Below are 26,122 nucleotides of genomic sequence, written 5' to 3'. Positions count from 1 at the left end.
TTATACTGATGAATAAGGTGACCAAGTTTGATAAAGTTTGGAATAGAATTAGTAAAGTTATTATGCACACAATAACAATTATTAACGACGACGACGACGACGACAACGACAACAACAACAACGACAACGCCGGACAAAATTTTTCCCTTAATATACCCTTCCCTTTCATCTTTGATGGTACGGGCAAGGTAAAAATGATTACTAGTACACAATGTTGGTAAAAGTCTACTTTGCATCTTATGAATAATTCATGCGTCGCTAAGCACGTTGGTACTTAGTTACCTTTCGCGTTGTAGTGCTGCTGTCATTGAGCTCACTGGGATAATACGTGTACCATTTATCGCTAAAACAAGATTTACTGATGGAAGCAGATCCCGAAACTAATAATATGGCGACGGAGGAAGAACAGAGAAGACAATTAAGCGACTATCCAGGTTTAATGACGGCGAACGAACCTTTGGCCGCTAAATCAGCGTTCAGCTACGTCCCAACAGTTCGGGACGAACCACCGGAACGAACGGTTTTCAATAGCGTTGCACAGGTAAGTACGATTTATTTCATGGTGCCCTGTACGGCAATATCAATAACAAACCCGATTCAACGGAAACGTAGCCTGGTCGTTTACATAAACGTTTCCAGCCATGCCAACAAAATACCCTAATGACACGTCTTCTATAATAATGGCAACACTGTAACTAGCGCCGTGTTGTGTAAATTATTCGTCGCTAATGGTGGCATCAGTACGGGGCTGTGTTATTATCGTTAATGGTTGATTGCCACGGAAAATATGCATAACAGGTTCATTCGAAGCGTGATCAGAATCAGTGATGTGCTAGAAGATGTACATTCTCATAGTAAAAAATTGCAGTTCGACCACATGGAGCCCAGGAACTATAATCAACTGTAATACGCAGTCTCTATGAGCAGGGGGGGGGGGGGGGTATCGGCCGGTATCTAGTGTACGAAATAGACTTCTTACACTAGATACCAGCCGATACCCCCCCCGCTCATAGAGACTGTGTACTACAGTTGATTATAGTTCCTGGGCTCCCTGTGGTTCGACAGTGATTGAGAGCACCGCCCCTCACTGAGGTTCGCTGAGAGACGGAGGCTATGATTGGACAACCACATTATAGGCATCATGGCAAATAAGAAGGTGTTAATTTCTCATTAATATCAGTATTGACACCTTGGTACCCAATGACAAATTGATATCATTACTTCCTTAGAATTTATTTAGAAAACTAATTATTTTAAAACAATAGACAAGTAAGGTTCATGCCATGATTATGCAAACTACGGTACCGTGTTTTTACTGTGTGTTTTTTCAAAGTCACCATATAAAGCCCATTTACCGTATATTCTTCACATATGAAAACTGTGATATAAGAACCTCAAAACCATGCAAGCGATCAATGTAAATACAACATAGTTTTACACCATGTATTCAGACTGCAACTGAAACTACTATTATTGTTCATCTACAACTAAAACATTCACTAATGAGTCATAGTCTAATTACATGTATATGTCAGTCATAAATTGATATTTAATTACAGAATGATATTTGAATTAATTTTTTACGATGATATCAGTTCCACTTAATATGGTCATTAGTCATTAGAAAAAATATTCTTTTACAATTTATGCATAGATATTTGAGGATTTTTTATTTGAGATATATCAGATTTCAATTTTAGGGTTTAATTTAATTTCAGCCACGGTCCAATTCTACGTATGACAGATTATTTCACTGGACCGATACTTACAATAACAAATTGCATCGTTGTGATCGAGAGCATGCTAAATCCAGAGGATTGCAAGTCAATGATGAAGTAAGTGTCAATAATAATTTCTGCTCATACAACAGAATGTGTTGGCTATTGGTGTTGACAGGTAGAATTATAACATAGTTTCCCCTACAAATACATTGGTCTGCCCCTATTAAAATGTTTTACTCTTTAATACATCACTGGTATTTTAGACCATGTTCATGTTTAAAAATCAGATGCTCACTTGTTTTCTGTCATTGGAGAATTTTAAGAATTGAATGATAGAAAACATAAAACAAATGTAAAGGATTAGAGCTGTGCTGCACATTGAGAAAAAAACGCTTCATCTTTCCATGAACCAGAAAACAAATCATTTTTTTTTGTGGCCAGATTATTTAAGTATAATTTTTGCATACAAACATGAGAAACATGAAAACAAGTGAAGATGATCTGAAATTCTTAAAGTCAATAAATCATTATGGCTGTTGTGATTTTGGACATTGTTGTTAACACACAGTGTCTGTTTATTCTGATTTACTGTAAAATACTTTATTTTCACTATTTTTGCTGAAGGGATGAATCTTTGTAAATAAAATATACCTTTTTTCCTGTATTTTAAATTCAAGTCATCAAAAATTATCTATACAAAACACCCAAAAGGCCATCTCAGTGAAAATTAATTCCATACAAAATAAAGTATTTTCCAGTAACCCAGGCACTGCCCAGTATAACTTACATTTGGTCACATGGTTGAAGTAAAAACAATGATACTTTTATTCTTGAAATGAGTACCATGGAGAAAAGATTACATGCAAACCAATGTTTATATGTACAAATTAATTTTAGTAAACCCAACATCAGTCTTATTCAAATCCAAACAAGGTACAGTATATGCCTCTCTTCATTCTGCAGAGCACTCGCATATGTCACCATTTTTCTATCTCATCATGATCAATTGTATTGATTAGCCTACCACTGTGATGTTACTTCATACTGTAAAACAATATATTTCTACTTAAATATATTTAAATTTAAGTTTTGAGTTCGCAAGTTTGCCAGCGAAACAATGAATTCACATGAATTTCATATAGCAGATTTTACTCATTTGCGAAATTAATTCCCATTGACTAATTATTACATTTACAGTAATTAGAAGCTCATAGAAATTGTTTTTAGATAATTTATATTGTATATGACAATTGTTGATTACAGTGTATCAGTAATAAACATACATCACATAATTGTTTGCAGTACAACCACTTTAGGCCTGCTTTCATTTGCATAATTTGTATTATGGTTATCTGAGGAGCAATTTAACCAGTGGGGTACTTGATTTTTCAAAGTTGAATTTTTTAAATCAAGGCTAAAAAGATAGCCATAATAAATTATATTGTTATTCTACAGCTGTTACAAACTACACAAAGTTCTTTCTACTGGTAATACGTAATAAATTTGGATTTACTGTTGTCAAATCTTGAAGAAATGCACCCTCCAGTGGCCAACAACAGAAACATTTCATATAACATGCTGGTACATCCAAAATAATGCATTTGTTTTTATTGGCTGCTGTGTTGACTCTTTGTATTTCACAGATCACAGACAACTCTTTAATGTATTATCTCCTTCTATAACAGCGTCTATTATTTTGTCTCAACACAAAATTCTGCACATAAATGGACTCTCTGTGGTTTAATATTTGCTAGTAACTTGACTTCATCATGGTCACCAGTCTGGCAACATTAGTTACGGATTTTAACGCTAGATATAAGTTGTCAATTATATTTTCACATGTTGTCATTTGTGCATTACAATATTGTACATCAATTTGGTTGATAACTCCTACTTATTTCTTTTACCACTTCAGGAGAGATACAAGGAAGTACCAACTCTGGCGTCATCAGAATATGGACATCGACTGGAACAGTTTTTGGACCCTCCTGATAGGTTGCATGTCAGGATAGGACATGTTAAATCAGAGTTTTATAGAAAAAATGGTGTAAATATTGATGGAAATACAGAAGGAATGTGAAAAATAACAATTTCTTTATTTATTGGATTACATGCTCATTTTTGGTGACTACTGGGATAGAACATCCTTATTGGTTACTATAGCAACTAAACTTGAATAATTTTATGTCAACTATGATGTTGGTTTAAGTGTTTGATGACTACTGGCAGTTGCTATAGTGATGGGTCACAGAACAAAGACGTTTTGTGGTTTGCGGCAGCAACTTCCCCCCCCCAAAAAAAATATTTGCACATTTTGCAATACATTTAATGGTTTTGGATATTACCATGCAATATCTTTTCTGATTTTTGTAGTGGAAAGGTTTGTTCGAATTAATGAGCATCATAATGCACCATGTGATAGTTTCAGGCATGCTTTCCTATGAATAGTTTTATCATAAACTGTATAAGTTGTGTAGGTAAATGTATTTAATTGCATTAAGCGACTACGGTAGCTGGATTTGTGATAAAATGGTCACAATGTTTCCTAACAAGAGTGATGAAAAAAAACTTTCTCACAAATGTGAATACTAGCATGTCACAAACATTTGGTTTGAACAGAACAGAAGGGGAAGGTCTATATTCCTCAGTTTTTGATGTTAAATGTAGTATTGTAATTATTTGTACAATAAACTGATTTATTAGTTTCTACCATGCTCCCTTTGAATAGCGCCCTCTATCAACTAACAAGTGCCATAGACTTTTTATGTAAATTAGTTTTAATAATAAAAGACATTATGAATATTGAATAATTGTCTTCTTTATATCATTTTATTTATGATAGAACACTCACAATTTTTCTTTGTGATAATAATTCAGTAGTTGTTTACAAATTTTTTTTTGATGTCTAAAAGAATTAAAAATTCCACAATATTTTTAGTGAGTTTTTAATAAGGAAATGTGTTCCCCTGTGGTCAATGAAAATTACTTTATCATTTTTCTCACAAAGCAGACTGACAGTTAACCAAAAAAGTTTACATGTTGGGGAATACTGAAACAATTAATTGTAGATAGATTCTGACACAAAATAATGTCACTGCTATATCTGCTAAAATATGCATTCATGTATTCTTTATATATCTGTGAATTTGATTTGCAGAATTGAAAGCTCCAAATGATATACATGATGTATTTATGTCGACATAATTATGTTATATGGTGGTGAAAAGTCATGTTATATGCTATAATATATAAATATATAATAAGATAATATTATTATATGGTTATGTAAAAATCATATATTATCTATCTACCACAATTTAAGTTAAGGTAAGGTAAGGTAAGGTAAGGTAAGGTCATTACCCAATACATGTATTGTATTCAGCAGAATCAATTTACTACGCTGATTTAATGTTTTTAGAATTCAGTTCATCACCCTTCGTAATTAACAGCCGTAATGAATTACATCCCACATTTTGGTTCATTGGGTTTCTCTATTAAATAACCTATCCAAGCGGAATGTTGTTATAAAAAATCAGTTATTCCGAGTTTGTTGCATGTTAAAAACGTTGGTTTTCTTCAAAAGAATTTTAAGAAAGTTCTCACCTATACATTTTCGATAATGGTGAGATTCAAAATTTAACATGCTACTGTATTCATTGGAAGTTTTACCAATACCGAGAATAGATATGATGGAAAGAACTAGTACAATCACTCTATGACTTAATAACTGTCTGTATCTAGTGTGCAAAGTTTGTGTATATATCTGACTGTGAAATAAGATTGAGTAGACAGCGACAGCTGACAGATAGCTTTAGCTTTCTTTTTACTTTCATGGTACATGCAGATTTGTAAATACAATTTTGAAACTAAAGTGTGCTGATGGATTTTGTGAAGAAATGTTGACGGTAAACAGAAAAACGAAAAGAGAAATTTCGTGCATGTGGATAAAACAATGTATTTTACACGCGTTGTATACATTGCTATGAGTCTCATATCGAACAGGACGCGGTGTTAACATATGTCAATACAATACCACATTTATTCTATTAGAGTACACTCACTCGGATAAACTACAGCGGTGTGTACTAGTATATGATAAAAATGTGTCATACTTTTCATGATCCAGTATATAGAATATGCATCTGTTGGTTTATTTGATGCGCTTACAATATAGGGTATTACCAAAAATAAAAATATACCACAACCACCATAATATTTCAAATAGAAATGCTGTTACAGGTATAGGAAAATGTGTTATGGCAAGAGAAAATAATGTGTTTTGTCCTTTCTATATAATAAAGTGAAATAAACAAAATTACCTGAAGTGTTGGACAATGCCACCCATCATGCAAATTAAGTCAATAAATGGTGGAGTGGTTGTGGTGGAGCAAAGACCTATAACCTTGTAAACATACATTTTCGTTAATGTCACTGCCTCGAAAAATGCCCATTCAAGTTTCTGGTTGGAATACTATTTTATGATAGTACCTAATAACTGCAGTTGAAGGTGTATAAAAGTGAAAATTTGAAGTTACTGCAGTTGGAGGGTTCAGTTCAGAGGCAAGATTTTTTCTTCAATATTTGTTTTATTCATCAGTTAATCATAGCGAGAGTACATAGATCAGTTCACAATTATAAAATAAAATCTCTACTTATCGCACTTACGATTCATTCTAATGAATAATATTAGTTTTTATTTTTAATAGTAAAAGTTTTTACGAATTGCCATATGTGTTTTTTCTATCTTAAACACATTCTTTACCTCATTTCTTAAATTAAGCCAGAGTCGTCCCAACGTTCGTAGCGTGGTATATTCGGTTAGTACATTGCTCAGACAATTGTAACCAGCGTCACCCAAAACCAACTGGTAGTCACCTGGCATGCAACCAACTGGTAGTCACCTAGCAGCGTCACCCAAAACCAACTAGTAGTCACGTGGCATGCAACCAACTGGTAGTCACCTGGCATGCAACCAACTGGTAGTCACTTGGCATGCAACCAACTTGTAGTCACCTGGCATGCAACCAACTTGTAGTCACCTGGCATGCAACCAACTGGTAGTCACGTGGCATGCAACCAACTGGTAGTCACTTGGCATGCAACCAACTGGTAGTCACTTGGCATGCAACCAACTGGTAGTCACTTGGCATGCAACCAACTGGTAGTCACCTGGCATGCAACCAACTGGTAGTCACCTGGCATGCAACCAACTGGTAGTCACCTGGCATGCAACCAACAGGTAGTCACCTGGCATGCAACCAACTGGTAGTCACTTGGCATGCAACCAACTGGTAGTCACTTGGCATGCAACCAACTGGTAGTCACCTGGCATGCAACCAACTGGTAGTCACCTGGCAAGCAACCAACTAGTAGTCACCTGGCATGCAACCAACTGGTAGTCACTTGGCATGCAACCAACTGGTAGTCACTTGGCATGCAACCAACTGGTAGTCACCTGGCATGCAACCAACTGGTAGTCACCTGGCATGCAACCAACTGGTAGTCACCTGGCATGCAACCAACTGGTAGTCACCTGGCATGCAACCAACTGGTAGTCACCTGGCATGCAACCAACTAGTAGTCACCTGGCATGCAACCAACTGGTAGTCACCTGGCATGCAACCAACTGGTAGTCACCTGGCATGCAACCAACTGGTAGTCACCTGGCATGCAACCAACTAGTAGTCACCTGGCATGCAACCAACTAGTAGTCACCTGGCATGCAACCAACTGGTAGTCACCTGGCATGCAACCAACTGGTAGTCACCTGGCATGCAACCAACTGGTAGTCACCTGGCATGCAACCAACTGGTAGTCACCTGGCATGCAACCAACTGGTAGTCACCTGGCATGCAACCAACTGGTAGTCACCTGGCATGCAACCAACTGGTAGTCACCTGGCATGCAACCAACTAGTAGTCACCTGGCATGCAACCAACTAGTAGTCACCTGGCATGCAACCAACTGGTAGTCACCTGGCATGCAACCAACTGGTAGTCACCTGGCATGCAACCAACTGGTAGTCACCTGGCATGCAACCAACTGGTAGTCACCTGGCATGCAACCAACTGGTAGTCACCTGGCATGCAACCAACTGGTAGTCACCTGGCATGCAACCAACTGGTAGTCACCTGGCATGCAACCAACTGGTAGTCACCTGGCATGCAACCAACTGGTAGTCACCTGGCATGCAACCAACTGGTAGTCACCTGGCATGCAACCAACTGGTAGTCACTTGGCATGCAACCAACTAGTAGTCACCTGGCATGCAACCAACTAGTAGTCACCTGGCATGCAACCGACTGGTAGTCACTTGGCATGCAACCAACTGGTAGTCACCTGGCATGCAACCAACTGGTAGTCACCTGGCATGCAACCAACTGGTAGTCACTTGGCATGCATCCAACTGGTAGTCACCTGGCATGCAACCAACTTGTAGTCACCTGGCATGCAACCAACTTGTAGTCACTTGGCATGCAACCAACTAGTAGTCACCTGGCATGCAACCAACTAGTAGTCACCTGGCATGCAACCAACTGGTAGTCACCTGGCATGCAACCAACTAGTAGTCACCTGGCATGCAACCAACTAGTAGTCACTTGGCATACAACCAACTAGTAGTCACCTGGCATGCAACCAACTGGTAGTCACCTGGCATGCAACCAATTGGTAGTCACCTGGCATGCAACCAACTAGTAGTCACCTGGCATGCAACCAACTAGTAGTCACCTGGCATGCAACCAACTAGTAGTCACCTGGCATGCAACCAACTGGTAGTCACTTGGCATGCAACCAACTAGTAGTCACTTGGCATGCAACCAACTGGTAGTCACTTGGCATGCAACCAACTGGTAGTCACTTGGCATGCAACCAACTGGTAGTCACTTGGCATGCAACCAACTAGTAGTCACTTGGCATGCAACCAACTGGTAGCCACTTGGCATGCAACCAACTGGTAGTCACCTGGCATGCAACCAACTGGTAGTCACCTGGCATGCAACCAACTGGTAGTCACTTGGCATGCAACCAACTAGTAGTCACCTGGCATGCAACCAACTAGTAGTCACCTGGCATGCAACCAACTAGTAGTCACCTGGCATGCAACCAACTGGTAGTCACTTGGCATGCAACCAACTGGTAGTCACCTGGCATGCAACCAACTGGTAGTCACCTGGCATGCAACCAACTAGTAGTCACCTGGCATGCAACCAACTGGTAGTAACCTGGCATGCAACTAACTGGTAGTCACTTGGCATGCAACCAACTGGTAGTCACCTGGCATGCAACCAACTGGTAGTCACCTGGCATGCAACCAACTAGTAGTCACCTGGCATGCAACCAACTGGTAGTCACCTGGCATGCAACCAACTGGTAGTCACCTGGCATGCAACCAACTGGTAGTCACCTGGCATGCAACCAACTGGTAGTCACCTGGCATGCAACCAACTGGTAGTCACCTGGCATGCAACCAACTGGTAGTCACCTGGCATGCAACCAACTGGTAGTCACCTGGCATGCAACCAACTGGTAGTCACCTGGCATGCAACCAACTGGTAGTCACCTGGCATGCAACCAACTGGTAGTCACCTGGCATGCAACCAACTAGTAGTCACCTGGCATGCAACCAACTGGTAGTAACCTGGCATGCAACTAACTGGTAGTCACTTGGCATGCAACCAACTGGTAGTCACCTGGCATGCAACCAACTGGTAGTCACCTGGCATGCAACCAACTGGTAGTCACCTGGCATGCAACCAACTGGTAGTCACCTGGCATGCAACCAACTAGTAGTCACCTGGCATGCAACCAACTGGTAGTCACCTGGCATGCAACCAACTAGTAGTCACCTGGCATGCAACCAACTGGTAGTCACCTGGCATGCAACCAACTGGTAGTCACCTGGCATGCAACCAACTGGTAGTCACTTGGCATGCAACCAACTGGTAGTCACCTGGCATGCAACCAACTAGTAGTCACCTGGCATGCAACCAACTTGTAGTCACTTGGCATGCAACCAACTTGTAGTCACCTGGCATGCAACCAACTGGTAGTCACCTGGCATGCAACCAACTGGTAGTCACTTGGCATGCAACCAACTTGTAGTCACCTGGCATGCAACCAACTAGTAGTCACCTGGCATGCAACCAACTAGTAGTCACCTGGCATGCAACCAACTGGTAGTCACCTGGCATGCAACCAACTGGTAGTCACCTGGCATGCAACCAACTGGTAGTCACCTGGCATGCAACCAACTGGTAGTCACCTGGCATGCAACCAACTGGTAGTCACCTGGCATGCAACCAACTGGTAGTCACCTGGCATGCAACCAACTGGTAGTCACCTGGCATGCAACCAACTGGTAGTCACCTGGCATGCAACCAACTGGTAGTCACCTGGCATGCAACCAACTGGTAGTCACTTGGCATGCAACCAACTGGTAGTCACTTGGCATGCAACCAACTGGTAGTCACCTGGCATGCAACCAACTGGTAGTCACCTGGCATGCAACCAACTGGTAGTCACCTGGCATGCAACCAACTGGTAGTCACCTGGCATGCAATCAACTGGTAGTCACCTGGCATGCAACCAACTGGTAGTCACCTGGCATGCAACCAACTGGTAGTCACTTGGCATGCAACCAACTGGTAGTCACCTGGCATGCAACCAACTGGTAGCCACTTGGCATGCAACCAACTGGTAGTCACCTGGCATGCAACCAACTGGTAGTCACCTGGCATGCAACCAACTGGTAGTCACCTGGCATGCAACCAACTGGTAGTCACCTGGCATGCAACCAACTGGTAGTCACCTGGCATGCAACCAACTGGTAGTCACCTGGCATGCAACCAACTGGTAGTCACCTGGCATGCAACCAACTGGTAGTCACCTGGCATGCAACCAACTGGTAGTCACCTGGCATGCAACCAACTGGTAGTCACTTGGCATGCAACCAACTGGTAGTCACCTGGCATGCAACCAACTGGTAGTCACTTGGCATGCAACCAACTTGTAGTCACCTGGCATGCAACCAACTGGTAGTCACCTGGCATGCAACCAACTGGTAGTCACCTGGCATGCAACCAACTTGTAGTCACCTGGCATGCACAGATTAACATATTGGTCCCAATTATTCTACACCTGTGTCCAAATGTCTTTTGTAAAAGTGGCAATGTATAAGCAGGTGTATTAAGGTTTCATCCTCCTTTTTATAAATAGTACACAAAGGAGAATCAATGTGGGGTATTGACATTCCATACAAAGTAAAATTGGTGTGAACCAGATACCTTTAAATACGACAATAGAAATCTCGTGACTTTGAATCAATAGTTGTTAAAATGGAAGTACATAGAATGATTTCATGTAAAACAACAGAAATGTTGAAAGTGGCAACTAGAATGGAAACGAAAAACGGAGTAAATCATGATTAGAAAATTTAAACTGCTATAGTATTACATATTTCCCAAAACAATGCAACAATCAAATCCCAAACTAATTTTAGCAGTTTTAAGCTGTATAACAGACGGTGGGGCACGGCATCTACGCTGAATAATGGAGCTAAAATACGATTGTGTTCTGAATACGGAGAAATATTTGCTTATATTTTATTCGAGTCCAGATCAACTCAATTACTTTAATTAAGAGTTATTGTATATTATGTTGATAAATTTTGAGCGGTATTTACAGCTAGTATTTGCAGTCCTGTCGCTTGAGGGCGCCCGCAAACCAGATTGACATACCGTAACTTGAATGAAGGCTGGTATCATGGTGAATAGAAATTGTCATATTTTGTCATAGATGTGTGGAAATTTGGAAAAATATATGATTTATATGTAATCGGACGACGTTTTCCCAGTGTTATATCAGTAACTGGGTTGCACAAGATACTTTGTATTTTTATTTCTATTATTCCGCCCCATAGATGTCCATATACAATCTGATTAAAATCCGATGTAGGTATGAGGCTATTTTTTTTTTTATTATATTTTAGAGGTGACTGGGGCATGACTTTCAAAAAACTGATTAATGACAAGAAAAACCGAAAAATCGACATATTCAAACTAAAATACAAATAAATATTATATAAAATGTCATAAAAAAAAATTAAAAAAAAAAATTGGAGCCTTATACCTACATCGGATTTTAATCAGATTAGTTCATATATTGAGTTCAAGAACCAACCAAACGAATATATAGCCAGGACCCTGTGCATAGAGGTAGTCCCTAATTAGCGTTCTGTGTTCTACATTATAACTCTCATAATTAACATGTTTTATTTATTATTTATTTTTATTTCTTTATTGAAAATGCAATAGGAAATACCGTTTACGGGTTAGGATATTCTGTTGTAAACATTGACATAAATTATCTGTCGTGACGTCATATTTTTAAGTAAACGTTACGTGTTTTCTACCAATCTGATTAAAATCTGATGGCCTGAATTAACTTTATTTTATTTTTACTATATGTTTTTATTTTTTTGTAATTGTTTTATAATTATTACTTAATCTTATTTTCAAATACTTTATCTATCGCGATTACCAAAAATAAATAATAAATTAAAATAAAATGTATAATAAAAATAAATAATTATACACATATCGAAAACAAATATTTTAATAAGATTGGTAAAGTTGCAAAAATAGGGAACTTTCAAAAAATATTTTTATTTCGCTTATTGTCCACAAGGGCCAAGCAATCTATTAGTGTGGTTGGTTGCCGGGTTGCTAAAGTCAACAAATTGACAATTCATAAATAAGGGACGATTTATTGTCCTTGCTCTGTATCAACACATTTACTAACCGCGAATTCAAAATGTGTCGTTCATTTTGCTGGCTCCAATTTATTTACAATTAAAACAATGGAATATATATTGAGCTAATTTCTGAAACATCGACAAATACTAGCACATACATTGGATATGTTGTGTCTATGTGGACTTGTTTGGTGTACGATATCTTCCCTTATAATGGACAGGCCCTAAATGTAATGTAATGCAACAGCAACAACAAATATGCAAAATATATCTGCAATGTTGTTTTTTTTTTCGAAAGCGACGCAGCTACAAAACGTGTGCATTAATAACTTGTTTACAATCGCGCACCTACTTACAAGCAAGCAAATGTCAATTTTCTCACGCAACCACGTGTTTTCGATAGTTGGCGTGTTGCCAAGTTTGTTTACACATCACTTTGCTACAGTTCTATACAGCAAAATGCAATGTATTGAAAGGTAATAATAATATGCAACCATGTCTGTTTAATGAATGTACATACACGTACTAAACGGTAGATCAGCATAAAATTGGCAATTATGTTATAGCTGCTTTTACATGTGTTTGTGAATGAATTTATGTGGCGTGTTTTGAAAATATAGTAACCATCCATCCCAGCCAATCAGCGTGCACCAAGTCCGTCTAGTCAAAATAAATGAGTCACGCTTTCGAGGCATGCGTTACGGTCGTGATTAAAACAAACCACGCTACTGCTGTGTAAATACGCCAATGACAAAGTAGTGCTCCAACAAAAACAATAATTTCTATAACTTTCCTGGAACTAAATAAATATATTAACGTAGATTAAGTATTTAATAATCAAGTTTAAATATTTTTCGAAAAAAAGAAAAAAGTATTTTTGTTATATTTATGTTTTCTTGAAATTGACGAGAGCGTTTTCCCGCGTTTTGTGGAAGGATATATGTTAATGCTCTGTAAATAGGCATCAAAACAAAACACATCCCGATTTGTTGCCATTCATTCGAGTTGTTTGGTGCTCTCGAATTTGTGAATTGCTTCCTCTTAGTCGTCTTTAACTTCATATTTTGAAGAAAACTCGTCTCAAAATGCCTGCCCTTGAAGGCCAAGTTATAGTTAGGAGTACGAATGTATCATCTACGTCAATGGGAACTACTGAAATCGACGAACTGGTGAAGAAATTGAGCGAAACATTGAGGCTGAAGGCCAAACAGAAACAGCGTGCCCACCGAGCTTCGCCTTACCATAGTCCATGTAAACATTGTCGAACAGGTCAAGTCTGTCACAGTAAAGATTGCAGCTATCTTCGACACACACATTCAAAGCGTATCAAGAAGAAAACTGGTGATAACGATGCACATAAGCTTCTAGAACAACTACTACGACAAGGTAACTTAATTAAAGAGGCCGTCGGGAGGCTTAACTTCAAATCAGAACCAAAATGTAAATATTCCAGTCAATGGTCTTATTCTTCTGACTTTGACGACGACGCCTGTTTAGATGTATGCGAACCACCATCGCCAGCTTGCTAACATTAAAGAATTGCATAACAGTACCAACACAATAACGCCTCAGGGACAAGTTTGTTGTTGTGGAATGAAGCTGTTGTTTACAGGAAAACGTCTGCGAACGTGTTGTGTCTGCCATTATAATTTATTCAGACACGAGGGCCAAGGTCGCGCATCGTTTGAGTGTAAACACATTTTAGTGTTCTGTGTACTGACATCGAACTGACTAATTCGAAGATGTGCAATCTTTATCAAGAGACTTCTTCATCACATTTCAACTTTTCAACATCGTAGCTGTTTAAAAAAAATGTCAAAAAATATACTTTTGTTGTCGCTTTCGTTCTGACAACCTCGTATTTGTCTATATTATCACGCCACACATACATTAAATATGTCATTTGAAGCGTTAGTTATGACCATTTTATGTTTTGAATTTTTTTCCTTGTAGATTTGTTTTACTTGAAATAGTAGTAAAATGAATTTAAAAATGTACATATGCGAATGAAGCTACAAAGTTAGGTGAAATGTGCTTTTTGTATCAAAACAGTTTATTAATATTTAATTAAATGGTAAATTCCATTCATGACAACTAATTGATAATGTCCATATTTGTTGTTAATATTGTGGTCCTGCTCGTCATCAATTTTGCAGGGTATATTGGAAAACAGGTATTGTCAATATTTGAGTAGTTTGTAATGATTTATATATTATATATATATACATACATAACAGGGTTTTATGTTTTCTAGAATTTATTTACATTATTTTGCAATTTGTGGAAGTAGCTTCCAGTGAACCAAGTATGCAAAACACTGCATCTCTCTGGTTTTGCATACATGTGTTCAGTGCATGTTAGGTGGTGCAATCAAGTAATATATAACCATGTGGTATAAATGGTGTTTTATATTTGGTGCTAATATAATTTACTTTTGGATTATATACCTAAAAATCAAGACTGGTAATTTCCAAGCTAAGTATTGCCAGCCTAGTTAAGTTTAGCGTGCAAGTACATAATGCTCCAAAAAAAAAAATGAGCCAATTAGTTATAGTGTGCATGGCTGTAATAAGTCACATCTTTTTCTGTCATCTTTTCTCTTTATTATAGTTATAAACAAAAAATACAAAAAGAGTACTTGTAGTTTATTTTGCTTTTTCATTTGCCATTTGTTTTTACACTCGTTTCAATTTACCCAAGGATGTTGTCAACTGTTAATTGTTATAAATATTTATAAATGTGTTTTCACAGTGAGAGGTGGTCTTTTGTATTGCCCTTTATGTGGGAGGCTAAGGTCATCTCAAAATTATGTTCATCTGCACCTGTGATGTCAAAATAGCAGTTGCTATGATTGGTTAAACAGTTTTTCAACTGCCATTTTGATTTTCCAAATGTTATTTAAATATTTATAAATTGAATGCAAATCACATCCATAGGTGATCTGAAATGAGAATACATTGAGAAGTATTTGTGTTTGCCAAAAGAGTCTTTCCAAAGAGGCCCAGCTGTTTTAAAAAGCTGGTTCCGCACAAACTCAGTCATTTTTTACTTTGTTATTAAACTATTCTCATTGCTTTTTTTCTGATTTGTCAACATTTTCATAATTTTGTAATTTGTGTTACAATCAAGTTGAGTATATTATAATTAAAAGTCATTAAATATGCGAGTGATTAAATATGTAAATGTGATGTTCTATTTTGTGTTAATATGTCAGTTGATCTAGTTCACACTGTAGTTATCTATTATGGTACATAGCTTTGGTGTCATAGTTACAAAATGTATTTTGACCTTTACTGAACTGTGGTCAAAGCTCAAATATGAACTTGTCAATCATGCTCTGAATTTCATTTAAATGTCCATTATAATCGTTGAATAAGTATTTTGGATGTATAATAAGCTCTGCTTATTGGGTTTATCTTACTAGACTACAAGAATATTGACACTAATAGTCACTATGTTATTAGTTTTACCCTGGCCTTTAATGATACTGTTTTAGTGGGCGTGTTGAGAACTTCAATTGCCCTCTCATGCTATACACCACCTATATCTAAGATTAATTGCTTTGATCAAAGTCTCTAAAACATACATTTCTTTACCCTAATAGTTTTTCTGATGCTTCTAAAAACCCTATTGCAATGAAAGGTCTGTGCGAAGCGAGTCTAAAGATTCCCAGAATGCAATTTGGCATCAAACCTAATCACTTGCAGGTTTCCAACACTTATGTTTAGGATTAAGAATGTGAATTGTACAAACTAGTACGGGTAAATTAAACTATGAATGAATAGGTACTATATTATAAGTACATGTAAAAATACACATTGTCTTATTTTGAATACGAACACTCTTAATCTAACTAAATGCATGTACAACTAATAGAGCAGGTACATTGGGTGTTAGATAAATCAAACTACAAATGTCTGTCATTCATGTTTCAGTAGTCTTCTGGAAATTAATTAGATTTGTTCATAAATTACATTACTAAAAGTGAACTTAAGGTAGAGATGCAGTTTACCGGACAGATATTTTAATTAAGCAACCAAGATGACCTCCCTTGTTGACAAAACTATATATTTTCGGAAAGCTTATTGTATGAATTTTAAAATTTTGTTGGTATTATATTTTTTTGTACACTGTAGTTTGAAATATGCACAAAAATGTGCTTTTTTGGTCAAAAGTGATTTTAAAAAAATTAGCTCCTTAAACCATGCTTCTGTTTCCTGTCAAAATTGGTTTATGGGTACATCTGTTCATTATGAAGAAGTGCCGTCTTGAAAACTGTCTACCAGTTGTCAATTTTGCAGGGTAGCAGCCCAAATTTCACTACTTCAAGTTTATGCATAAATTAACAACCAGGCTAGTTGTCTGTACGATTGTTGTAACACTGTTCAACCAAAAACAATGCCCCGACGGCGTTTTGAAGATTTGTGACAATTTCAAAACAAAAGGTCAAAGCGTCTAGGAGCTATAGTTCTGGGATGTGCACTAAAAAGAAGCTGAGATAATTGCTAATTTGCATAACAATTCACTCAGTAAGAAGTTTGCTAATGCTCATAATTAAAATGGCTGTAACAGTTGCAAATTTAAATGTATTATCGTTTTGTTAAAAGTTAAATATAGTGCATAATATGGAGATTCCGTTATTTCTTTTTTTCACCATGTTTCTTTTTTTATTATTTATGTACAGCCTTGCTAAATCTTGCTAAGCATTCAAAAGAGAGAATGTTTGCACCTGTTATCTATATTTTAAAAATTGTTTTTTAAGTATGTTCCACTATTCACAATTCTACAAAATTTTAACAGTCAATTTTAACAGCCAAGACTGTTTGGATAATAAAAAGCAAAAAAAAAAAAAAAATTTACTCCCAAGTGCCCACAAACCTGCATCTCTACCTTAAACACAATTATCGATACACGATCTGAACTTGTCTTGCATAGTCAGATTAGATCACACAGGCAGCCCAGGAAAAACAATTGAGGTTAATAAGATGGACATACAAAAAACAGAACACAGATTCAGTGTTGCGTGTACACCAGTACAGAGACTATAGTTTATGACCAATATTTTATTATTGACATATTTGAAGCACTCTTACTACCATCACCTGTTTTCCCTTGGGCTCTTTCTGGTTAGATATACTAGTAGTTGCTGATGCTGTATGTAGGCCACTGGCATTGAAATAAGAGTCAACTTACATTACATATTAATTAACTTGTTTGAAAGCAATATTTGTCAACACCAAAATGTTAATGTAACATTCCTGTGTATTTTTCTACAAGTTTTTCAGTAATTTTGGATTAAATGGCCATCAATACAGGTCTTGATTAAATGTTTATTCTGTAAAAGATGACACTGATTGACTTGGGGGTTCAAAGGGTCAATTTAATAAATGTAAAATAATGTGGAGGGCTTAATTATTCACTGGGTATTATTTTAGCTGATAGCTAGTACTAAATGCAGAAATTAAAACCCAGTAATTATTAAATTAAAAACCCAGTGTGCTAAATCCAAATTATACCCAGTGAATATTCTCCTACAATTTTCCTTTTTCATTTACAATTGTTATTACAATTATTATTACAGGTTCTCTATAGTTTGCAAGTAATTTATGTATAAATCAACGTAACTAATATTCTCGAAAACCAACTGTCAGTTTTCAGCAAGTTAAATTTTCACTACCATTACTACAAATCTAAGGTGATTGTCAGGAGAAAATTTAATTTAATTTTTAATTTAATTTTTTGAAAAATAATTGACTCACAAAACTTAGTCTCTTTCAAAATAAAAGTGGTTTACAATAATACAGCATATGTGAGATACCGATAAGTGCCTGGACTGCATCAGCTTGTGTGCAACTGGGTATGGAATCAGATGACATCATTTAAAATGACTGCATTGTATATTGTATGAATATTAACAATACAGCTGAATTTATATAAAGGTAAATTTTCAAGAGTTGTGAAATCACAAAATTATTAACATTTAACATACATTTGTTCAATGTTAAATATTAATTTTTATTGAACTATGATTAAACTGAGATTATTGTTTTGGTAATGCACACAAATATAAATTTGAAACACATACCATAGTAAATGTATTTTGAATGTATTTCAGTTTAATTATTTATTTTTTTAGGTATTTTGCATATCTACACACAATAACAAAACACAATTGCAAAAATACTTCATTATCTAGGTTTCAATTTACTCACAGCATATTTCATATTTGTTTTTGCATGTTTTTTTGTTTTGATGTAGGTAACTATGGTTACTGCCACATTATATGGTTACTCAATAAATTATGTGGTATGGTGTGATTGCAATGAGGTCAAAGCATATATACATGGTGTAAAATCAATGTACACAATACTATATGATAAAATATGTAATTTATGTTTTAATATTCAACTTGCCTACACCCCTGGCAGAGACAACTAATAAGTCCAATCAGAGGTACATTACTTGGGGTTTGCAACTACGGTGACATGATACCAAGATCCCGTTCCAATCTCGCTCTCGCATAAGCGTTCCAACTTAGAAAAATTCGAATGCGCATGCCCGAGGTAACTAGGTTACTGGGATGTCCAGGTGGATCAAAATAGCTGCTCACGATATGACGGATTACGATAACTATATTTTCTGTACATTTTTTATGTATTACATTTTTTCACTATGAATGTGGTAATACATGTGGTATATTGTTTTATTACAAACCGTCTTTGTCATGTCAGAAGGTCGTAGCATCAGTCTCGCTATCTACGAGATGAGACTTGAATGGGATCTTGACATGATGTCACCATACAGTACTATGCGCGTTGCAAACCCCAAGTAATGTACCTCTGGTCCAATTAAGAAAGCAGTAGCAACTTGTGTTTACCCATATTTTTCTAAGGACTGAAACTCCAAATTACATTTCTTACTGGTCTTCAAGTGAAGGTATATTTATCTCAATGTATATCGATTTTCTGTATTAAAACAATAAAGAGAGGAGACTAGACAAATCTATACAATACAAGTAACCTGTAGAATACTGTGTGGGTAATATTTTTTATATTGATTTTTGTTGCATTTGCAGCAAATAGTTACCAAACAATGAGAAATCTATAGGATTGAATATACCCCACAGCTGGCTTCACATGCATTGTTCATAGTTCATATGATGCTTACACCAGGATTTAATTACAGCACCTAGGCGGTATGTGGTAATCGCAAGAAATTGATATGACAATAGAAATTCATTAAAGACTGCCACTTCCATGCAATTAACAGCGAGTGAAATTCCTGGGATTGAAACATATATTTTGAAGTCACTGATGTAGGCAACGAATAACTGCAAGTTGACATAAAGACGAGGTAGTTTATTTAATCAGTGGTCAACTAGAGGCTGAAATTATAATTAATTTGTTTATTTCAATTTCTCCTGACGTCAAATAGAATACACTGGTGAAACACGGTAGTAACTGTGGGTGAAAGGATGTTTTGGGGTGTAGTTTACATTGTATATGGAGTGGTAGGGTCGGGTGTAATGTGTTCATTTCCAACTATTATGAAGTCACGTAGAATTTCACTTAATTTATTTTTGCTGACATGTTTTCAAGCATTACATGTGAATCTAATTTTCACTGCGCTGTGTCTCAATATAGTATGAGGGAAATGGCATATTCACTGGAATTTATTTCAGGGGAAAAATGTTTTCAGTGATAATGAAGTATTATGACAGATACCCTCCCCGTGGCTTTCATTGCGTATGGAAGTTATTTTCACGAGTGATGCGGTGTATCCTGCTGCCGTACTTTCACGAGCGAAGCCACGGGGAGGGTGTGGGGTTCTGTTATTATACACATGTCCCATATTTGATTATTTCATATTAAAAAAGGAACGTGCAACAAACCGGGATAGAAATTTAGATCGGGGAACCCAATTGCCCATTAATATGCTCCAAGACAGTGCTGCGACCTAGCAACGCTTGTCAGTGTAGAACGCGTGTCGCTGTACGTGTGAAAATAAAATAATCAGACGTCTAATTTAAGTCATTGTCCGAATAAATAACTCGTGGATGTTTAAGCGCGGTGGTCGTAGCACAGCGCGTGTTCGAATTTCATGTAAATAAACAATGTATTTTACACGCGTTGTATACGTCGCTGTGAGTCCCATATCGAACAGGACGCGACACGACGACTGTCGCCCTTTAGTTGGGACCACGACAGAACCAGAACTTAAACTGGGCGACTACGATACACGGTTGATGTTGAAGTTAAAAGTTCCTCCACAGATCTGTACATTGGCAAACATGCCGTGCAACTGCGGTACTCCACTGACGGAATGACTTTCGTTGAAATCGGTCGTCGCTGACTCGTGAGCTGCACACTACAACCTCGTTTGTGATGTTGCTTGCTTGTCGTGGATAGACTGAGTCTTGGTTACCGGTTAAATTTTGCTAATTTGGCGTTGGTAATCTTTATTTGGAACTGAGTAACGCCGCAACGTCGCCAGCAGAAACCTCATGGTATATCGATGTTGATGGTTGCGGCTCCATATTAATCGGAGATTTTACTGCGGGTCCAGGCAGCGGGTGGATCTTCCGAGAGCCCTTCAAGATTTATAAAACTCAGATTCCAGGTGGTCAACAAACATTAAGTTCTCCCAATCCTAGTATTCTATGTGATGTACATCTAACATGCCAAAAATGCTGGTGAACGATTTGAACCTGACAAAAATACTTGAAATAGATACCAGGAAGGGGAGGGAGGTAAAAGAAAAGTTATATAACATTTTATTATTCAATAATTTATTAAAATACACAAGTTTGTCCAACTCCCTGTGATACAACACCTCAAACATAGCTCATTGTACTCGGCTGGAGTGTGGGCAAAAAGTTACTATTTGAATTTTTGATATCTTTTTTCATTAATGAGAAAGTTGACCCCGAAGTTAGAGTAACTGTTCAGCAGGAATGGCTTTTTAACTCTTCTGTGATTTTTTTTGGCTTGGCTGATTTTGTCACGGTTCATACTTGACAGGCAGGTCGTACCATCACTAATTGGAAAAACAATCCTGACCCACCGCTACCATGGCAACAGCCAAAGTCTTGTAATAGCAGTGCCCAAATGATCATGCCTTTTATTTTGGCTACGTTGCACACTGGTAAGAGATCACCGGCGCCGACATTGTTACCACTGTCAACGGAGTCCCAACGCAGCTTTGAACTTTGAATAAAATGTAAATGCTGCTTCCAATCTAGAAAATACTATCGCAAAACGATTGGAAATTATACATTTAACGGTTGAATACGTCCTAACAATAACATAAACTGACTTCTAAAGACTGAATGTTATTTTGCAAACCTCGTATAAGGTGCCCGGTTTTAGTTATAACAGTTATAAACAGACGTTAGCTTCACGTTCATGACCCTTCCATGATAACAGCCAAAATCATATTGCTTGTTTTTTACCGGTTTTCATTGGCAACCGAAGTATTTTTATTTTGTAAACAAATTTTCGTCTGCTATTTTTATTCAGTTCAAATCGTTCAGCAACATTTTTGGCATATTAGGTGTACATCACATGGAATACTACGATTGAGAGAACTTGATGTATGTTGACTGAGTTTTATCATAGTACGAAGTACCAGGAAGTTACTCAGTTCCAAATAAAGATTACCAACGTCAAATGAGCAACATTTGACTGGTAATCAAGATTCATGTAATCCATGGCTAACAAGCAACATCACAAGCGAAGTTGTAGCATGCAGTAAGTCATCCCGTCAGTGGAGTACCGCAGTAACACGGCATGTTTGCCATCAGCATTGTATTCAAACGAATCACGTGGTGTGCCGTTCTCGTACAAACCCGGGATTCGATCAATAGGGGAGTCCCATTAAAAAAACACATTGCAAATCATGCAAGTTCAACATTTTCAAACCAATATACTAAAACAGAAATGCTCAGAGATGTAAATGAAGGATAGATATTACTTTTCACTATACACATCTCTGTTGATAATATCCCTCACATATTCTACTCCCAATTACTCCTGCGTAAAATGGACTAGCCTCTTCATGTTGACATTCAGACTAAAATCACGTGACAGGCTGTTAAAATTGGCTGTTGCATACTCTTTCGCCGGTCTGGAAAATGTGTTTAATTAGCTCTCATTCAAGCAACAATGCAGATTTCCCAGTGGGAGTGAGACTATTCGACTCTGCCATTAAAAAATAGGGGTGTTTTCAGCAAAAAACGAATAACCCTGGAATACACACAATATACTGAATTTCGGAACAAATCGTGCATTACTTACAGCAGCAGAATACCACAGAAATATCAGACGAAACATGAAAACACTATATATTGTATTTCAGCCTGAACCCTCTATATTGCAATTCAAGGAATTAACCCCATATGTGCATCCATTTCCCACCTTGGTATCACCCACCCCTGAAAACAAACTCTTAATACCACGCTGAAGCGTTTGGTAATAAGCTGGATTACAATTCGGTCACGTTCCACGCACACACACGTTCTGAAGGTCAAAACGGTCGTTATGAACTGAACTGTTGTTGCACTAACATTGAGTGGTAACAGCGCCACAACAGTTCATTTTTGGCGAAGGTCGTCGTCTGATCAAAATGGCTACTGCGACGTTTCCCAGGCTGCTGCCCAAACTGATTGTCTTTGATTTAGGTAAGTGTACGATTTCACGCAATTAATAACGAAATAACAAAACAAGGACTGTACTGCAGACCCGACGAGGACACGGGCGCTTGCAACAGGATTTATGGTTAAGGGAGATAGGCTTGGGTAGGGTTATATACTAGTATAGAAATAAAGACAGGGTATGAAACGTCCGCACTTGGAATCGCTGTACACCAAACGAATACGGCTGGTTTGTGAATAAACTCGCACACTACACTCACCAAAAAAGCAATCCACTTGACTATCAGACTCTTATTTATCCAATTTTGTCATACGTTTGTAATAATTTGTCTGTAAATTCGCAAAAAAATTATAATTTCTGGCGCTATCGAGCGTCGCGGCGTACCCCAGACCATTCGTCCCGGTGTTATCGCTATCGCCACACGAGACTCCAGCTTGTCTCCTATACAATTTTCCTTCCGCCCACTTAATTTTAATATTCATATGACCTTTGCACTGACATCGATAGCCAATCGCATTCGACCGCGGACATCACTCTAAATAAACAACTGAATAAATTAATATACCATATTTGGAAGATAGCGGGTAAATTCAACGTTGTTGGTGTGTTCGTGTGTTGTTCGCACGAAACGAGGATTTAAGTCCTATTCATAGGAGCACTGTCTTCACTAGCATTCAAAAATCTAACTAAACATACTGGATTCGAACCAGCGATCGCTCACATAGCTGACATAGTACAAATCAACTGAGCTATGTGGGTAGTCGTGCAAATTAAATAATTTGTTGTCATATTTAGCTTTATTGCCAAATGGGGTTTGCGAGAAAAAGATGGGCAGGCAAGGGAATTGAACCCAGGTCCTCCTGATCACTATGTAGAGAACTGACCCACAAGACCTCAATGGATTGACTGGATGTGTTTGCATTTGATAAGACTATATAGTGTGTGTATATATAGAAATACAACATATTTCTATTATTGAGTTACAATTGTCAAAAAAATTGCCAATTTTGTGTTTTTACTTGTGTAAACTATATGCATGCCATAACCCGTTAGTGTACATCTTGCCAATTGGGTGTTTGCCATTTGCGTTGCCCATAACTGACCTGACCCTAACCCTAATGCCAAGACACGTTCCTGTTAATAATTCCGTTGCCCTTACCTGACCCGACCCTAACCCTAATGCCAAGACACGTTCCTGTTAATAATTCCGTTGCCCATACCTGACCCGACCCCTAATGCCAAGACACGTTACTGTTTATAATTGCTCAATAATGATACTCTGTTGTGCACTGTCTGCGGGTAAGTTGCATTGATGTCAACTGATTAAACAAGTTGCGTTTAAGTAATTTCCACTATTAACATGTGGTTAAATTGTGACAATAAATGTGTGGACAAATATTTGAGATTAATTTTGGTGTAGACAACTCTCGTTTAATTATTTTACACCATTACAAGTTGTTAAATTGAGAGAATAAATGTCTCAACAAATATTTAATACTTAGTTTGATGTAAACAACTCACGTTTGATTAATTCCCGAAATTACAGGTTGTTAAATTGAAAGAATAAATGTGCGGACAAATATTTTAGACTTATTTTGGTGTAGAAAGCTCTCATTTAATTATTTTACACCATTACAAGTTGTTAAATTGAGAGAATAAATGTATGGACAAATATTTTAGACTTATTTTGGTGTAGACAGCTCTCGTTTAATTATTTTACACCATTACAAGTTGTTAAATTGAGAGAATAAGTGTGCGGACAAATATTTTAGACTTATTTTGGTGTAGACAGCTCTCGTTTGATTAATTCCCACAATTACAAGTTGTTAAATTGAGAGAATAAATGTGCGGACAAATATTTTAGACTTATTTTTGTGTAGACATCTCTCGTTTGATTAATTCCCACAATTACATGTTGTTAAATTGAGAGAATAAATGTGCGGACAAATATTTTAGACTTGTTTTGGTGTAGACAGCTCTCGTTTAATTATTTTACACCATTACAAGTTGTTAAATTGAGAGAATAAATGTATGGACTAATATTTGAGACTTATTTTGGTGTAAACAACTCACGTTTGATTAATTCCCACAATTACAAGTTGTTAAATTGAGAGACTAAATGTGTGGACAAATATTTTAGACTTATTTTGGTGTAGAAAAGTCGCATTTAATTTAATTTCCACAAATTACAAATTGTTAAATTGAGAGAATAAATGTGTGGACAAATATTTTAGACTTATTTTGGTGTAGACAACTCTCATTTAATAATTTTACACCATTACAAGTTGTTAAATTGAGAGAATAAATGTATGGACAAGTATTTGAAACTTATTTTGGTGTAGACAACTCTCATTTGATTAATTCCAACAATTACAAGTTCTTAAATTGACAGAATGAATGTATGGACAAATATTGACCATTATATTTGTGAGTAAATACCTGTTGTTTAATTAATTTCCACCTCTACAATGTTGAGAGAATAAATGTGTCGACAAATATTTGATACTTATTTAGGTGTAAGAACTCGTGTTTGACCAACTTCCACCATTGCAAGTTGTTAAAATAATGAAATAAATATACTGGTATCATTGGATATTTGATTTAATTGTGAAACTTTCTAACAAAATGTTAACTGCTGGCTTCGAACCCTCAATCAACAATTCCGCAGACACAGTATAAATTCAACAACACCACAGAAGATATTCGTCTGTTGCCTGAATTGTTTTCGTAATATAGGGAACACTTTAACAAAACTTACCTTGACTTGGGTCTTGTTTATCTCTTGTCACAATCTGGAAACTGTTGAACAAATTGCGCCAGTTTAAGACGTTAGTTATTTTATTATTTATTCATTCAGTTTTGTATGGCGGAATTTTGTGAGGTTTATTATTTTTTTGCGACGTTCTTTGTTTACTTGTTTACGGTTTGAGAGATTTCAGTTTATTTGATTTACGTTTTTACGATAGCTCTGAGCGGGACTCGAACCCACTGTCTTT

At 37.0% G+C, this 26,122-nt stretch overlaps 3 protein-coding genes across 4 annotated transcripts in view; all 3 read left to right on the top strand.

Annotated features, from left to right (window-relative positions):
• Positions 1-245: 245 nt before the first annotated feature.
• LOC100369902 (cilia- and flagella-associated protein 90-like) lies at positions 246-3,819 on the top strand. Its single transcript, XM_002731645.3, has 3 exons — positions 246-541; positions 1,719-1,835; positions 3,637-3,819. The coding sequence occupies exons 1-3, from the start codon at positions 362-364 to the stop codon at positions 3,799-3,801; spliced, it is 462 nt and encodes a 153-aa protein (XP_002731691.1). The 5' UTR covers positions 246-361; the 3' UTR covers positions 3,802-3,819.
• Positions 3,820-13,468: 9,649 nt separating this feature from the next.
• On the top strand, positions 13,469-15,657 carry frat1 (GSK-3 binding protein FRAT1). Its single transcript, NM_001165027.1, has one exon. The coding sequence runs from the start codon at positions 13,560-13,562 to the stop codon at positions 14,001-14,003; it is 444 nt and encodes a 147-aa protein (NP_001158499.1). The 5' UTR covers positions 13,469-13,559; the 3' UTR covers positions 14,004-15,657.
• A 7,251-nt stretch (positions 15,658-22,908) lies between these two features.
• Positions 22,909-26,122, top strand: part of LOC102809467 (magnesium-dependent phosphatase 1-like) — an 8,636-nt gene continuing 5,422 nt past the window's right edge. Inside the window, exon 1 of one of the 2 annotated variants that reach the window (XM_006812562.3) lies at positions 22,909-23,152. In XM_006812562.3, coding sequence (XP_006812625.1) covers positions 23,098-23,152 — 55 coding nt within the window. In that variant the 5' untranslated portion in view covers positions 22,909-23,097. The remainder of the gene's footprint in view (positions 23,153-26,122) is intronic. The other variant, XM_085499952.1, reaches the window with a different exon arrangement.

Source organism: Saccoglossus kowalevskii, chromosome 6 (genome assembly GCF_978046115.1).
Source record: "Saccoglossus kowalevskii chromosome 6, keSacKowa6.1, whole genome shotgun sequence".
NCBI lineage: Eukaryota > Metazoa > Hemichordata > Enteropneusta > Harrimaniidae > Saccoglossus > Saccoglossus kowalevskii.
Note: the sequence above shows the minus strand (reverse complement) of the source record. Positions and strands in the feature narration are given on the sequence as shown.